The sequence below is a fragment of the Odocoileus virginianus genome, chromosome 7 (assembly GCF_023699985.2).
Source record: "Odocoileus virginianus isolate 20LAN1187 ecotype Illinois chromosome 7, Ovbor_1.2, whole genome shotgun sequence".
In the NCBI taxonomy this organism is placed as follows: domain Eukaryota; kingdom Metazoa; phylum Chordata; class Mammalia; order Artiodactyla; family Cervidae; genus Odocoileus; species Odocoileus virginianus.
The window spans coordinates 65425359-65440861 of NC_069680.1; the positions used below are offsets into that span (position 1 = coordinate 65425359).

General features: G+C 44.0%; 1 protein-coding gene across 1 annotated transcript in view; it reads left to right on the forward strand.

The window, feature by feature from the left end:
• Positions 1 to 15503, forward strand: part of LRMDA (leucine rich melanocyte differentiation associated) — a 1164713-nt gene that overhangs the window by 631994 nt on the left and 517216 nt on the right. Inside the window, exon 5 of the mRNA XM_070470890.1 lies at positions 5710 to 5836. Within this exon, the coding sequence (XP_070326991.1) occupies positions 5710 to 5836 (127 nt within the window). The remainder of the gene's footprint in view (positions 1 to 5709; positions 5837 to 15503) is intronic.

Genomic DNA, 15503 nt, shown 5'->3' on the forward strand with positions numbered 1-15503 from the left:
TTCTATTTTTAAAAACACTTTCACCCTTTACTTATATAGTTACAATATAGAGGCTTGATTTCTATTATTATTTGCACATACATCCTCAGTTATGTGACCTGAATGACAGAAAAAATATGTAGAAAATATATAGTTATAACTGTATATATCATACTATGTATAGTAGTATACTATAGTATATACCATCTATAGTAATATACTATAGATTATATACTCTCTCTAGTTATATCCACTTAAATAGGATATGAGAAGAATTTTATGGCAGAAATAAAGTATTCCACTCATGGCCTAGATGACTGGGCCATTTTCTGGGACATGAGCAGGCCTATCACGGGTTTCCTGTTCTCATGTTTCTTCCTTTATCCCCCACATGTAACTATGTGCTGTCTGTCCTGTCCTTGTAGCTTTGGTTGTGGCCTCTGTTCTTGTCAATGTGCAGGTATTTCCCAGGGACCTGCTGTGTGCTAGACACTGCACTTGGCATAGTGGGAGGCAGTAAGAGTACAAGCTGCTATTTCTGCTTTCAAGGGTGATGTTTAAATTATTGAACAGTTGCACTGACCAATCAGAATGATCTTGGCTGAAGCAGGGTCCTTAAAAGCCCTGTGCAGTGAGAGTGAGAAGGTCATTAACCACTTAGTTGCTGAATTGTGGAAAGGTCTGGGAGCTCTACGGGAGCGGCCAGGGTAAGAGGGTGGGGCACCCTGGATATTCAGAGCTGCAATTTTGTACCAACTGATAAGAAAATATTGAAGTAGTTTAATAACCAGCCCTGCTGTACAGGTGCAGACTTACTGAATACCACTTCTGCCTATTCTCAGACAGTTGGCCATGGGGTAAAGAGAGGGAGGCCCTCTGGCCTATGAAAAAATATGAATTGAGGGACTGCCCCCCTAGCCCCTGACTTACTCTTAAGTTTACTCAAAGCTTACTCTTTGTCCTGCCCTTGGAATACTATTGACAGCTTTTTTTCTCAGCAGTTCACAGGCTCCTGGCTGAGCAGGAGTCAGTTGGCAAAGAGGCACTGAGCCCTTAGCATGTGTTGAAACTTCCCAGGTTGCTAGGGAGGTTGCAATGAGATCCTTTCGGCTGGGAGCTGGGTGGACAGTAGTCACACGGAAAGACCACTGAAGAGCAGGCAGGGACTGACCTGGGAAGCTCTGTAGGTCTAGCCAGTGTGGCGGACATCAAACGTATGGGTCAGGTCCTCTAGGTCCCAGGTCTCCCCATTTTCTCAATAAAAAGTATGTATGTGGATGTTTAGGTAAGTATCATAGAAGGAGAGGTAAAGATCTTAGTGGAAATCTTATTTTCTAATTGGTTTGAGACACCCCACCCTCTGGTTCTGGATCAGAGGTGACCCTGGTTCCACAGAGACACTTACCTTTCTCAGGTTCCGTGCTTACCTGTCTTCCTGTTCCCTCTCCGCCTCATGTCAGGCAGAAGTGTCGTGCCCGCTATGGGCTGGGAGTTGAGGACAAGGGGATCTAATTCTTACCACAGCCTGCACCCCAAGAATGAGCTGCGCAGCTCTTGAACTGGGAACTCTGGATGTGTCCTTTGGTGGGTTTCCTGACTGGGTTTTGGCTGGGGGGCAGGGAGCTGCATTTGAATAGGATATAAAAAGAGTTTTATGCCTGAAAGAAAGAATTCCTCTCATGGGTTTGACAACTGGGCCATTTTCTGGTACATGAGCAGGCCTATCACAGGTTTCCCATTCTCATGTTTCTTCCTTTATCCCCCACAGGCAACTATGTGCTGTCTGTCCTGTCCTTGTAGCTTTGGTTGTGGCCACTGTTGGAAGTCAGTGTGCAGGCATTTCCCAGGGACCTGCTGTGAGGGCTTCTGCCCCAGACCTTCCAGGCCCGCTCTGCTGCAGAGGCCTTCTCCTTCCCCATTCTGATGAGCAGCTAACTTTTGGGAAAGGATGGAGACCACTGAGCGTGTGCCCACCCGGGCGCAGAAGAGGTTGCGGGTCTGGGAGCAGCACCTCCATGGGCCCAGCTGCCCCGCCTGAGGTCCCTCCGTCCTGGAGGCTCACAACCACTGCCTGGCTTGCAGAGGGTGAGGAGCCTGTTTAGTAACACTGTTTTTATAAGCTAATGAAGGCAGAGTGGGAGCCACGGGCAGTGATGCTGGGATATTAACTCTGACAGGAAGCTTGATCATAATTATCTTAACGAGGATAGGGTTAATTACAGTGGAAACTTAAAAGTTCTCTCTGTTTGAATCTGCTGGAGCTGAATGCGTTCTGATGTTTTGTCATTTTGATGTGACTTTGGAAAAGGCGCAGGGACTCTCCCGGCGGCCACAGGGGCTCCTAGGGGAGCCCAGCCGGAGCCCTGCCACCCAGGGGACTGAGATGGTACCTGTGAGTGACATCGTGGGCAGCCTTCCTGCTTGTGCAGTGAAGGCAGGCAGCCTGCACTGTGCTTCAGAGGTGCTGATTAGGTGTCTGGAGCAAACCACCTGCCACAGACCAGACCACACATTAGGTCTCCCTGCCTGCCCTTGACATCTCTCCACTGGGCTGAGAAGACCTTTGTCCAGCTGGCCTGGCCTTGCGCTCCCCGTCCAGCCCCTGACCATGGCACTCAGGTCTGCTCAGCCTTCCTGGCCCACCTCTCAGGCATTTGTACCTACAGCCAACCAAGCTGGTGGGTGCCTCTGGAGTGACAATCACCTCCTCTTCCAGGGTTCCTGGGTCTGGGGTGTATTTTACTGTCCATATACAAGGTTATAACAGAGATCTTGGTCCTGTCATCTTTTCCTTGTACCATAGCTGTCCCTTGAACAGCATAGATCTGTGTGGACCCTTAAAGCCTTTTTTGCTTTGTCATTTTATTTGATAGCATGCATCTCTTTGCAGGCATCTTATATAGAGGGGTATGAGATAAAAGATTGACCCACATAATTTCTTCCCTCTTCTTCCAGGAAAATGTCAACAACAACACAAAAGTAAAAAATTTTTAAGGTGAAAATTAAAGGCATCCTCTAAGCATCTGTTTATTGCCTTCCACATGCCAGCCAAGCTCCAGAAATCCTGTCCTCTCCAGTTTTACCCTTCATTACGCTCTTTGCCTCCTGTCCCCAATCCCTCAGCCCTGAATTTAGCTGATTAAATCACCAAGTGCAAATCACACTGTTGACATGAAGATAGCGATTTATTAATATGCACCCCCCCCTCCCCCACATAACAAGGTTCCCTTTTAAATGAGCAGCTAATCACACGGCATGGCAAAATAGGATCTTGATCCAGGCAAGTGACAGGGGATTTGGGCCTGAGCTTCTGAACTGCTCTCTGAAGTTTTCCTCCTGTTTGGAGTTCTGCCCCAGAGCCCACCACCCAGAGGGAAAGGCATCTCCGCGGCACTCCTTCTCGTGTTTCAGGCTTTGTCCTCACTAGACTGTGTCATTTTGTTTTATGCCTCCCCTGAAGCACTCTTGGAAAGGAGCTTTCTTCGGCTTGCCAGTTGCCAACCATTTGCTGATTCTCCTGATAAGAGCATTATATTTGCATAACTCTGGAATGGTGTGTATTTGGATGTGCCTTTGACCAGAGCCCAGCTGATGTTTGAGCACAAGGACTTATTACCCATCTGTTAGGTGCCCTGATGTGGAGGTGGCCTCGACTCCTCTAGAGATAAACAGGGGCTGGTTGTGAAAAGCACTTTGGCATCAGCACTCATTAACCCCCAAGGTGGAAGGGACTTCAGGAAAGGCTGGCATTTCCATGAGAAGCCACCCTCACTACACACCTTTGCACATCTATTTCTCTGCACATCCCCTGCATCGGGATCCCTGACCAAAGGTCAGGGCTTCCAGAAAAGTCAGCTAATGAAAGGAGGAAGGAAAAGAATGAAACCAGTATTTGCTAGTAAGTTGTTACTCCTTTCTCACTTAATCTCCATAAGATTCAACGAGCTAGAGGCAACATAGATGAAGGGAGCTCTTGGGGCTTATTGAGATGCCCAAATTCAGGCTGCAAGTAAATGACGGGACAGAGGTAAAATACCAGGGCTTCCTGACTGCATATGTATAACTTGTGTGTTGCCTTCCTGAAACATGAGGAAGAAGAGAGAAGAGGAGGAGGAAGTGAAACTTGATGACTCTGTTGACCTTTGACCCAAGATGTATGTAGTACACCCCCACCCCCTACCCCGCTGTGGAGTATACAGTGTCAGTTACAGGGATTCGGTGTGGTCTGGGTGCTAGGCCCTGGCGAGGGCCACCTGGAGGTTTGGGGCAGGAATGGGGCTGCTGGTGGAGCTCTGGGCCCAGTGAAGTCTGGGGGTTGAACTGCTTCTCTCACCTCCCAAGTATTGCCTATTAATTTTGGAGTCCTTTTGGATGGATGTGACAATAAAGGTCTGGTACTCAAGTTCACACTCACACCACAGGTCCAGGCATAGGATAGGCAAGCAAGGGGGTCTGTAATGGAAGTGCTATCAGTAAATGCATAAATAGTGTAGACAACATCTCCCCGATTGGTTACATTTTATAGAATAGCCAGAGATCCCCTGCAAGCCAGCCCTCTGGCCAGCATCGTAGCTCAGCTGTCAGCCTCTGCAAGCTCAGCACAGCTCTTGGGTCTGGCAGGTGAACGAGCTGGGAGCATGTGGCCTGGCCCTGTGAGTGCCTCCACTGGGCGGCTTTCTGTAATTACCGTCTGTGTGCAATGGACAGGCACATGCACACAACAGCCCCTCGCAGCCTGCACCTCATGCAACCCTAACCTTATGAGTTAACTTTCAGCTCTGCCTATTACCAGGGCTGTTTTCCCCTTTCTGATACTTTTTTACCCCTGAGCTGGGTACTTTATTCTTTCAGATGTCTGTTTGCTTTACTGCTTCCACATCTCCATTGTTGCATTCGATGCTTTTTTTTTTCAAAACTAAAGTGAGAAATCCACTATGCATACATTAAAACAATAAACTTCAAGCAGGGAGCCTTGAGGCAGAAATTCCCTCATCCCCTTTCTTAACCTACCCCTGCCTAACAAAAACAAAAAGAAATCATGAAAGAAAAAGAAAGCCCCTCGGACTGGAGTGATTCTGTGCTTCCTCGGATGTCTTGCCTTTGAGGTAGCCACTGGGACACGGGGCAGCAGCAAATTAAGTGATTAGTAAAGAAAAAAAAGCAGAGGTGGGGGAAAGTCACAGGCGGTGAATGCAGAGAAAGGAAGCCTTCCCTGCCGGTTCCTAGGACTGCGCAGAGGAGAACCGCTAAGAAATGATACTTGAAGTTATATTTATTATTGTAAGAGGGTATGATATTTCTGGGCAGGAATGATGGATGACAACTTAAATTTGTGTCCAGGGAATGAAGGTGAACTGTGACAGAGTTATTTATCTTGGGAATGGAGGTTAGGGTCAGCCGAGGCTGGGTGCCTGAAGGCACAAGACATTGACAAATTTATCCTGCAGGCCGTATCTGAAGCCCTTTGTTTTGGATCCTGGCTACTCACTAAGTGACCCTCATCCTTCATGTTGGCAATGCGTGAAGGATGCGGTGAGTGCCAGCGGCCCCTTCTCCCCCGCCGCCCCGCCCCGGCTCCCTCTACTAATTCTTGTCATTCACTTTGCTGACAGGCACCAAGCCCAAACTATTCCCAGTCCTGAAAGGGAAGGTTAAAATATTTATTTCGGCTCATAATGGCCTCCCTGATTTAGTGCAGGATCATTTTTCCTGTTGCCTTTGTCATTGCAGGTCACTGGAAGGACTGAGCGCGTTCGGGAGCCTGGAGGAACTCATCTTGGACAACAATCTGCTCGGCGATGACCTCGTGTTGCCAGGGTTACCCAGGCTCCACACCTTAACCCTCAACAAGAACCAAATATCCTTGGCTCTGCCCCTGCCCCCACTCCCTGCCTGGCCCCGCAGTGGTCCCCTCCCACAGGCCACCCCCCCCACACAAATACCTGTGAAATGTCAAATGAGTTTTATGTGTCAGCTAAATTAAAGTAGGTGAAATACAGTCCGTGGGCAGACAAAGCGTTCTGTCTCCTGGCACTCGGGACACTTCAGAGTAATTTATTATAGGTCATTCATAAATGAAATGCACCATTATATCTTCCTGTTGCTCCATTTTAGTGTAGAGATCTAAGTTATGGCTGTGAAGAAATCTTTTTAATAGATAAAAATAGAGAAAGAAAATAATGTCACTGCTGCCGAGAAGGCAAAGCCGGCTTCTGTTTGCTTGGGCTTGTGTGGGAGGGCGACCTCTGGTGGGGAGCAGAGGGTAGTGCGGCCAAGCAACTTCAGCCTTCACGGAGGTTTCTGGAAGGCTCTGGGGCAGGCTTGCGGAACCCTTCTGACCAAAGAGAGGGGAAAGGGGCTCGGGTGGAGGATAAGCGTGAAGCCCAGGCCCAGCTCTGCCCCCCGTGGTGTTTACAGTACTGTGATGATGAGAAGGGCCAAGGAGAGCCGATCTGGTGTGTGGTTTCTCCTTAAAGTGGTGAGGATCTAGCAGCCTGGGATGATACTTCAGAGGGATCCATTGTTTTGGATTCTGTAATGAGGCTGAGAAATGAATCAAAGGGTTATGCAGCGTGAGGCACACAGCTCCTCCCAGTTAGAGCTGTAGACCTCTATGCCGGCTCAGTGCCGCTGTGTTTAAGCAGGGTGTTTTGTCAGTTTTGTTACTTCTTATATCCTTCACACCTGGAATAATATCTGGCACAGCGTTGAAGTTTAATAAATGAGTGTGGGATGAAGGAATTGTTTGGATCAGTTGTTCTTTGTTGAGCACTACTGTGGATGAGGCACTGTGCTTGGTAAGTTTAAGTGTATTTGTTTTCATTCTTGCAAACCCTTTGAGAAGGGTGTGGTTTCTCCATTTACCTAGATTAGCACAGAATTGAAGTACAGGCCCACAGCCAGATGTTTAACAGGATACCAGGCCCTGGATTCAGTCTCAGCTGAGGCCACATCCAGAGTTCTTTCCGCTAGACTGTTGCCTCAGACTTGAAATCCAGTCACCTTGTTTCATTGATCGAGTGTTTGAGACCTGAGGTGGTTGAATCACATGTTTGTGTTCACGTGGTAAGTTAGAAATAGAAACAGGATGGGGCATTTCCCCACAAAGTATGAAATAAAGCTAGATATATATGTTAAGATTGGCATATATGTTTATGTCAGCTGTAAGAATGATTTGCAAAATTATTTATTAACCACTGCTTATATGTTATAAGTTAATATTTTATTTATTCAGTAAAGTATGCTGTTTGTGGCCATTATTAATTGGTACTTTCTTAGAAGAATGAGAAGGTCTATAAGTAAATATCAGTCTTTATCATAATGAAATGGTCATGGATTATTTTTTCCTCTCCTATCCTTTGGTCAACCAAATTTCCTAGTTGTTGCAAATATTAGCAAAGAATTGAATAAAAATTATTGAAAATAATTTTTCAAATAATTATAGTGTGTCTTATGGCTTCCTTGGCCATTTGAGATGATCAACTGCTAGATATTCTCATATCAATTAAGAATAAAAGGATAATTAGACTAGAATTTGAAAGATATGTTTCCTCCTATGGACCCCATGCTCATATTCTGTGTCCCACATTACTGTAGAGTGTTGGAGTTGTTGGACTTGAGGTTCATGTGTCAGTTTAATTACATTTGACCATGGCCACACAGTTAATCTTCTAAGAGCCTGTTTCTTTCTTTCTTTCTTTTTTTTTTTATAACATGTGAATTTACAGCCTTCACCTGCCTGTTAGAATAACTGACAAAGAGGAATGTATGAAATTTTTTTGTGTGTGTTGGAATCAAAGTACAACGATGACATATGCAAAGCAGATTTTTGCGTGACTATAAAACCAGCTGCATCTGCCCTGGGATATTGTCAAGAAAGCAATATAAGAAATGGTGCAGTGAGAAGGACTTCCCTAACAGCCCACAGATGAAGCCACAAAGATTGTACAGCAAATGCTAATCCAAAACTCAATTCCTCTCCTCACTCAACAGACTTCCTGGCCACTTCTCTGTAGTATTAGTTGGTGCATACTGAGACACGTAAACTCATTTTAGCACCAGCCTCAGCAAAACAGTTAAAACAAGGGCATACCCACTATGAGAGAATGTCATTTCATATAATGACGATCTGCAGATGAATTAGTGGGTGATATTTTTGCTCAATCACTGATTTGTATAATAACTATTGGAAAGTATTTTTTGGATACCTATGTGTTTAATATACACAGGTTATAGTATTGCTTTTTTCTATTACCACTAGTAGTCAAAGAGATATTGAGCAAGTATTGATGGCTGACAGATTACCTGGTTAGATTAAATAGGTTAGATTCTACTAAGATTCATGTGAACTTACTAAGCATTATTATCTCTCATTTTAGAGGATTCATTTTCATAACCTGGTTTGGAATAGGTTGAAAATGTGCAGGGATCCACGTTAGAATTCATTAATTCATTCACTAAATTTATTTAAACTAAAAGCAACAGCAACTAAAATAGTTCACCATTTCTCCTACCCTCCACCTCCCTCTTCTGGCAACCACCAGTCTATTCTTTTTATGTATGAGGTTGGTCTTAATGTTGTTTTTGTTTTAAATTTCACGTATAAGAGAGATCATATAGCATTTGTCTTTCTCTGACTTATTTCACTCCGCATAAAAAAGTTCTTGAGGTCCATCCATGTTGTTACATATAGCAAGATTTTATTCTTTTTATGGCTGAATAATCTGTTTTGTGTGTGCATATGTGTGTATCACACTTTCTTTATCCATTCATCCACTGATAGACACTTAGGTTGTTTCCACATCTTGGCTATTGTAAATAATGCTGCAGTGAGCATGGAGCTACGCATATCTTTTCAAGTTAGTGTTTTTGCTTTCTTTGGATCAATATCCAGGAGTGGAATCTTGGATCAAATTCTCGTCTTATTTTTAATTTTTTTGAGGAACATCCATACTGTTTTCCATAGTGGCTACACCGGTTTACATTCCCATCAGCAGTGTTCAAAGGTTCCCTTTTCTTCACATCCTCACCAACAGTCATTGTTTCTTATGTTTTTGATAGTAGCCATTCTAACAGGCATAAGGTGAAATCACATGGTGGTTTTGATTTGCATTTCCCTAATGATCAATGATGTTGAACATCTTTTCATGTACCTGTTGGTCATCTGTATGTATTCTTTGGAAAAATGTCTATTCAGATCTTCCATACATTTTGTAATTGTAATTTTTTTTTTTTTGCTATTGGGTTGTATGGGTTCTTTATATAGTTTAGGTATTAGCTCCTCATGAAATAGTATTTATAATTATTTTCTTCCATTCAGTGAGTTACCTTTTTATTTTGTTGGTGGATTCCTTTGATGTGCAGAATGTTTTTCATTCTTAAAAGGATAAACTAGACTGGCTGATGGTTTTATTCTCAGTGTGGCTATCACCAGAGATGAACAGGCTTCTTGTTTTTCCTTGGTTCAGTCCTTTCCCTGTTCCAGCATCTCTGGTCTGTGGCAGTAATGCTGAGGGACCAACGTTGGAGGTGTGGAAGGGACTGCAGCAGAAGGCAATGTGTAGCTGTGGAGCTGGCCAGCTGTATCACTATACTGTTGTAAGTGCTCTATTGCCAGTATATACAAAAAACAACAGTTGACTTTTTCATGATGGAGCATGTCTTCTTTCTCCTCTGGTCTACTGGTTCGATCCCAGAGGTTGGTTTACTTACCTTGTGTACTTGACCAACAAGTCAAAAAATGAAAGACAGGTAAAAGCAGCAGTAACACTATGTGCCATTCTCTATCTCTTCAGCCACTGACTCTCCTCCCTGCTTGTTTGAATACCCAGGCTCTACAACAGCTATGAGGTGCCATGATGCTGCTCTGTGAGACACCTTAGACTTTAGTTCTGTCCATTAGCTTTGCTGCATGATAACCCACTCCAAAAATTAGAGTCTTAGAAACAACAGTATTTTTTTGTTTACAATTCTGCATTTCAGCTATTTGGGCAGGGCTCAACTGGATGGTTCTGCTCATCTTCCTTGGGTCACTCAAGCAGCCACAGTTATTTGGAGGCTCTGCTAGGGCTGAATGATCTGAGATTGCCTTGCTTATATGTCTGGAGGTTGGTATTGGTTGTTAGTGGAACTCCATGTCTCCAACAGGCTAGCACAGGCCTCTCCACGTGGGAGGGATGCCCCAAGAGCGAAGCTCAACATGCAACTACTTTTCAAATCCTGTTTGCATCATACATGTTGCTGCCCCATGGCCAAAGCAAGTCACATATCAAATGTAGAACAAATATGAGTGGGATTCCAGAACCCAAACCAAGTATGCGGCACATTTCTTCTAGATCCACCAATGCCTCCCTTCCCAACTGCATGCTTCCTTCTTGACCTCTTAACCCTTTGTTCCCTTTCTGTTCAGCCCTCAGCTTTTGGCTCCTGTTCTGGCAGACCTGGTTGTCTCAGGCTACCTCTTCATCTCCTGTTCATTGCTTATCTCTTCTCTCTTTGGCTTGTTTAGACTAGCACTGTTGTCACTAGCCATGGTGTTGACTTCCTCTCCCCAGCACTCATATTCTCTCTCTCTCTCACTCACCCACTCACGCATAAGCATGGACAGTCTCAGCCGTATCATATCTAAATACCCAGCCCTGAATAAGGGAAGAACTGAAATGTCAGGAAAAGATAGTTAGCCAAATGGTTCTCTCTCACCTGCCTTTGCGGGTGGGTAGAGGAAAGGTGATAGCTGACTTCATTTTAAATCACGCTTCATTTCATTATTTTCTGATTCTCTGTTGGCTTCAGCACATGCAGGAAGAGACAGCTGTGAACGGTAGTGCCAAGAGGAAGAAAGAAGAGTGCTGCATGTTTCACAGCGGGGCTGTGGTTAGGAGACCGGTGAGTGGAGTTAGGAGGCCAGACTGGAGTTCCCATAGCAATTCACCGTGTCATCTTGAAGAAGGGGCTGTATCTTGTCAGAGGCTTCATTTTCTTTACCTGTAAATTGAGTATTATACATCTGAGAGTATTGTTGAGAGATTGTGCTGGCATAATATATACAGGAAATCAGTTTAACACCCTGAACCTTTACGAGTTCCTTGCACATTTTACTGTTAGCCAAGGCTTTGATGCCTTAAATGAATGATCCCAGATCGAAAGTAACTGAGGTACAGAGTACAACTGGATGACAGCACCTGATGATATTCTACAAAAGCGTAGAAGACTTCTCTCTCTTTTTTTTTTTTTTTAATTCCTCTCTTTGTGGCCCCTAGAGTTGTCATTTTGCAGGACCTAGGTCTGAATATAGACTCTGTCTTTTAGTCACTGTGTGATCTTTGACTGCAAGTTTCCTTAATTGTTATCTGGATGTGATAATCTTTCAGATACCTGTATGAGTGTGAATCAAATATGTCATGTAGGCTGTTCAGTATTTGAAAATCTTCTATCAGGATAAGCTCTAATTGAAATACCCCCAGGAGTCATAGGTGCTGCCCTTTGACCAGGAGTTGAGCACAGAGGGAGAGACATGCCCATTCTCACCTGGGAAGCAGCTTCAGACCTGTGCAACCCAGCATGACACCATGAGATTCCCCTCCTCCCTTGGGCTCCAAACTTTCAAGGCAAGATGTGGCTTTGATCTTGGGCCCTCTGCAGAAAATCTCCCTTGGCAAACCTAGCCAGGACAGCTGGGCTCCGCATTGGCAACTTTCTGTAGACAGCACTGAAAAAAATCTAAATGGCAAGTACTCTAGAGAAGACTTGATGAAGGAAACCAGGTGTGTGTTGAGAATCCAGCTGGAGAGAGTTGAAACTGTGCCAGATAACTTCACATTTTACAACGGAGAGAAAAAAAAATCACTAAGTGTCTTCACTAAGGTAGTATTGGTTAGCTGGAAACACCAAGTTCCCTCAGCTGATTGTCTCCAGTTAATTTTCTCTGCAACTTGACAGAAAGGAATGTGACAAGTTCCATCTCCAAGAGCACAGTCTGGCAAGACAAGGCTGTGCTCATCCTTATTGACCCAGGAGATGAAGAAACCAATGGAAACTTCTCACATTTCAGTCTCCACTGGTGGTGTCAACATAGTGATGTTGTTCTTGTCCAGAGCATCCATGGCGCAGGTGCTAGTGATTCCTCACCGGTGTGGATTTGGGGGTACCACCTTGCCCAGCCCAAATGTTTACTTAGCAGGTAGTTGGAAGGCTTAGGAAGAAGAACTTGCTTCTGCCACACAAAATATCCTAAAGGAGGCAGACTCTGAGACTCCAGTGAATCCTGTTGGGTTCACTGGCACAGAATGACTGAAGCTTCTTGAAGCCTCCATACATTTTGCCCAAGAAATTCCCATGATCAAGACATTTGAATGAGTTTCCATTTCCACAGCCTCCTGCTAAGAGGCAGATCCATATTTTGTGTAGTGTGACGCTTACATAATTTGAAGAGGCTCTCTTAAAGGCAAAGACTGTATAATTACAAACACAAAATTAGGTATGGAGATGAATGTGTATTTGGAATAAAAAATGTGTCAAAGCATATTAAACTTTTTTAAGTTGACAGATACCATACATTGAAATATTTAGAAAACAATCTCTTTTATACTATGTATGAGAACTTTTTCAATTTTTTTTTCTGCAAATTCCCTTATAACTCCATTATTTAAGTTTTACAGGTGGCTCAGATGGTTAAGAATCCACCTGCAATGTGGGAGACCTGGGTTCGATCCCTGGGTCGGGAAGATCCTCTAGAGGAGGACATGAAAACCCACTCCAGTATTCTTGCCTGGAGAATCCCCATGGACAGAGGAGCCTGGCAGACTAAAGTCCATAGGGTCGCAAAAATTTGGACACGACTGAGTGACCAAGCATACACACACATACAGAAGAGATAATTGCGTCTAATTGAAAAGTGACTTTTATTTTTAATATTTAGGGATATTCCTTTCATCTTCACTCTTCATTGGTAATTTCACTAAATTATTGGTAAAAATGTTAGAATTAATCAACTTTGGGAAAACACATATCTTTCATCTATGAGTTAAAAGATTTCAAGATGTTTCAAGTTAGTTGTGTTTGTGTGGTGCATACACACTCAACAAGTTAACCGTAAATATTCTGCAAATTGATAAAGCTCATTAACCATTTTATTATCATTTTTATATTGGTCTCTGTGTGTGTGTCAGCATGGTGGGTAGCAGGAATATCATGCCACATGCCTACTGACACAGAAACAATTGCAAACCACAGAAATAAACCCAACTGAATCCTAATTCAGTGTCACTCCATTGCCAGTTTATCTTAGGTTCCAAGAGTTCCCACAGCCACTCTAGCATCACCCAACTCAAGCAGAAATGTGACAGAAGTCCTATCAGAGCAGGGAAGTACTCTTAACTGACTGTGGTTCAAATAACCTACTTTTGCAAGTTTTGTAAAAATAAGTGACCGTGTGACTGTTACCAGGGCTTTTGCCAGGGTCCTGGGAGAGACCTATGTAAGCACACAGCCTTCTTGCACAAGCTTATTAGCTCTGTGATACGTTCATGTATGATGAAGATTTACTTGTCTTAGACTGGGCCTACGTCCCTGGTAGCTCAGTTGGTAAAGAATCTGCCTGCAGCACTGGAGACTCAGGTGGGTTGGGAAGATCCCCTGGAGAAGGAATGGCAACCCACTCCAGTATTCTTGCCTGGAGAATCCCATGGACAGAGGACCCTGACAGGCTACTGTTCATAGAGTCGCAAGAGTCGCTCATGACTTAGCTACTATATCACCACCACCACCATTTCCCTGGATGGTAGAATGCAAGCCTTCCCATCGCTAATTACCAAATGTTGAGGAATGACTGGGATGTCAAGCCAACTCTGTTGTCTAGTGTTTCTCTAACTTGGAGATCTTGCCAGTGTTGAGTTCCATTTCTTCACATTCTCACCTTTGTGCAGTAGATGATAAAAAGATGAGTTTAAGTAATTTGTCTCTAAGAGAGAAATAGGTTTTATCTGGATGGACTTTACTGTCCATAGTAGAAAGGGCTTCCCATGGATTCTCCAGGGCCATTGTCCACAGAAATACTTTGAATCGCTTCAGAGCAACACATCAGTGCCATTTTGGTGGCCCACTCTCTTGGAGTTTTACAGAAATACAGTGCTGGCCAGTAAGAATGATCAGCTTGTCTGGCTGCCCCCTTGAATGAGGACCTGGCTTGAGGCTTCTGGAAAGCCTAATGGGTATGAGTCCTGTTGTTCTTTGGCACATTCAGTGGGTACCATATGTGGGCAAGAAGGCTGGAGAGAACCCTGAAGGGGAGAAACCAGGACTTGGGCTGAGGTGTATGCAGGTCTTAAGTCAAGGCATGGAGTATCCTCCCTGAGTGATGCTGCTGGCCCTGGCCCATCCTGAGTTCTGGACTAAGACTGAGAAATTTTTGAGGAAGGCACTCCAAAGCACAGGGGTCTCTGAGATGCTTTTGTCTGGGTCGAAGGACAGCACTCGTAGGGTAGAGTACTGGCAAGATTCCTTGTTTTTCCTTTTCTTTGTTTAATGTAATGACATCCAAAGATAAAGCTTGCTGGAAAAGTCAAGTTTTTCCTGAAATTGTTCATTGTCATTTTAATTAGTTTTATTTAGATAATTTTCTTAAAGAGTGTGGTGATTGAACTTTAAGAAGTATTAAGTATGTTTTGTCTTGAGTGATGAAATACGTTAAGGTTTTGACTCCTGGTCACTTGCCTTCTGTATTTCAAGCTTACCTCCTTGGTGGGACCTTCTCACTCATCTTCTCCATATGCTTCGAATCTATCATCCTCATTCCAGTGATCCTTTGTGGTCGTTCCTGGATATCATTTGTTGAAGATTTGAAAGATCAATAACTTGATTGTACAGTGTCCTGTCTTTGTTTAGGAAATGAGGATGATGTTGGCCAGTAGAAACCCACAGTCTAGGAGGACACTCAGACCCTCTTTAACTAGTTTTTCCCTCTCTTGCTTCTGAACTTTCCCTTTCATTGTGTTGGTCTTGCTCCCTGCCAATCTAGTGCTTGTTCTTCCATATGATCTTTACATGGCTTAGGTAGGAATAGTTCTTGAAGGCACTTAGTTTAGAGAATGAAAAGTTGAACGAAGATATGTGAGCCTCAACCATCTGAAAGGCCATCACATGGAAGAGAGGAATTACTTATTCTTTGTGACCTCCCCAACTAGCTAAATTGAGTCCCTGTGTGGGAATTCAGTCTCTGGGGGAATAAAAACTCTCTCTCATGGTTGTTAGAGATAGTTTAAACTTCCTTGTGGTGATCCTCTGGCAGATATGTTAGGGACTGGATTCAGATGTTGGTTGGATTTGGAGTTCAATTGACAAACTGAAGTATGGAGAAAATTGGGATAACACCCCACAATTAGGTAGCATCCTCACAGAGTAAGGGCAGCCCTTTTATTTCATTTGACCTTCTTTTCCTGGAAATGGTACCCCGACCCGACTCTCTGATTCTTACAAGTGGCATCTACCATCATGTATTTAGCCCCTGTATACTCTACCATCATTTCCTG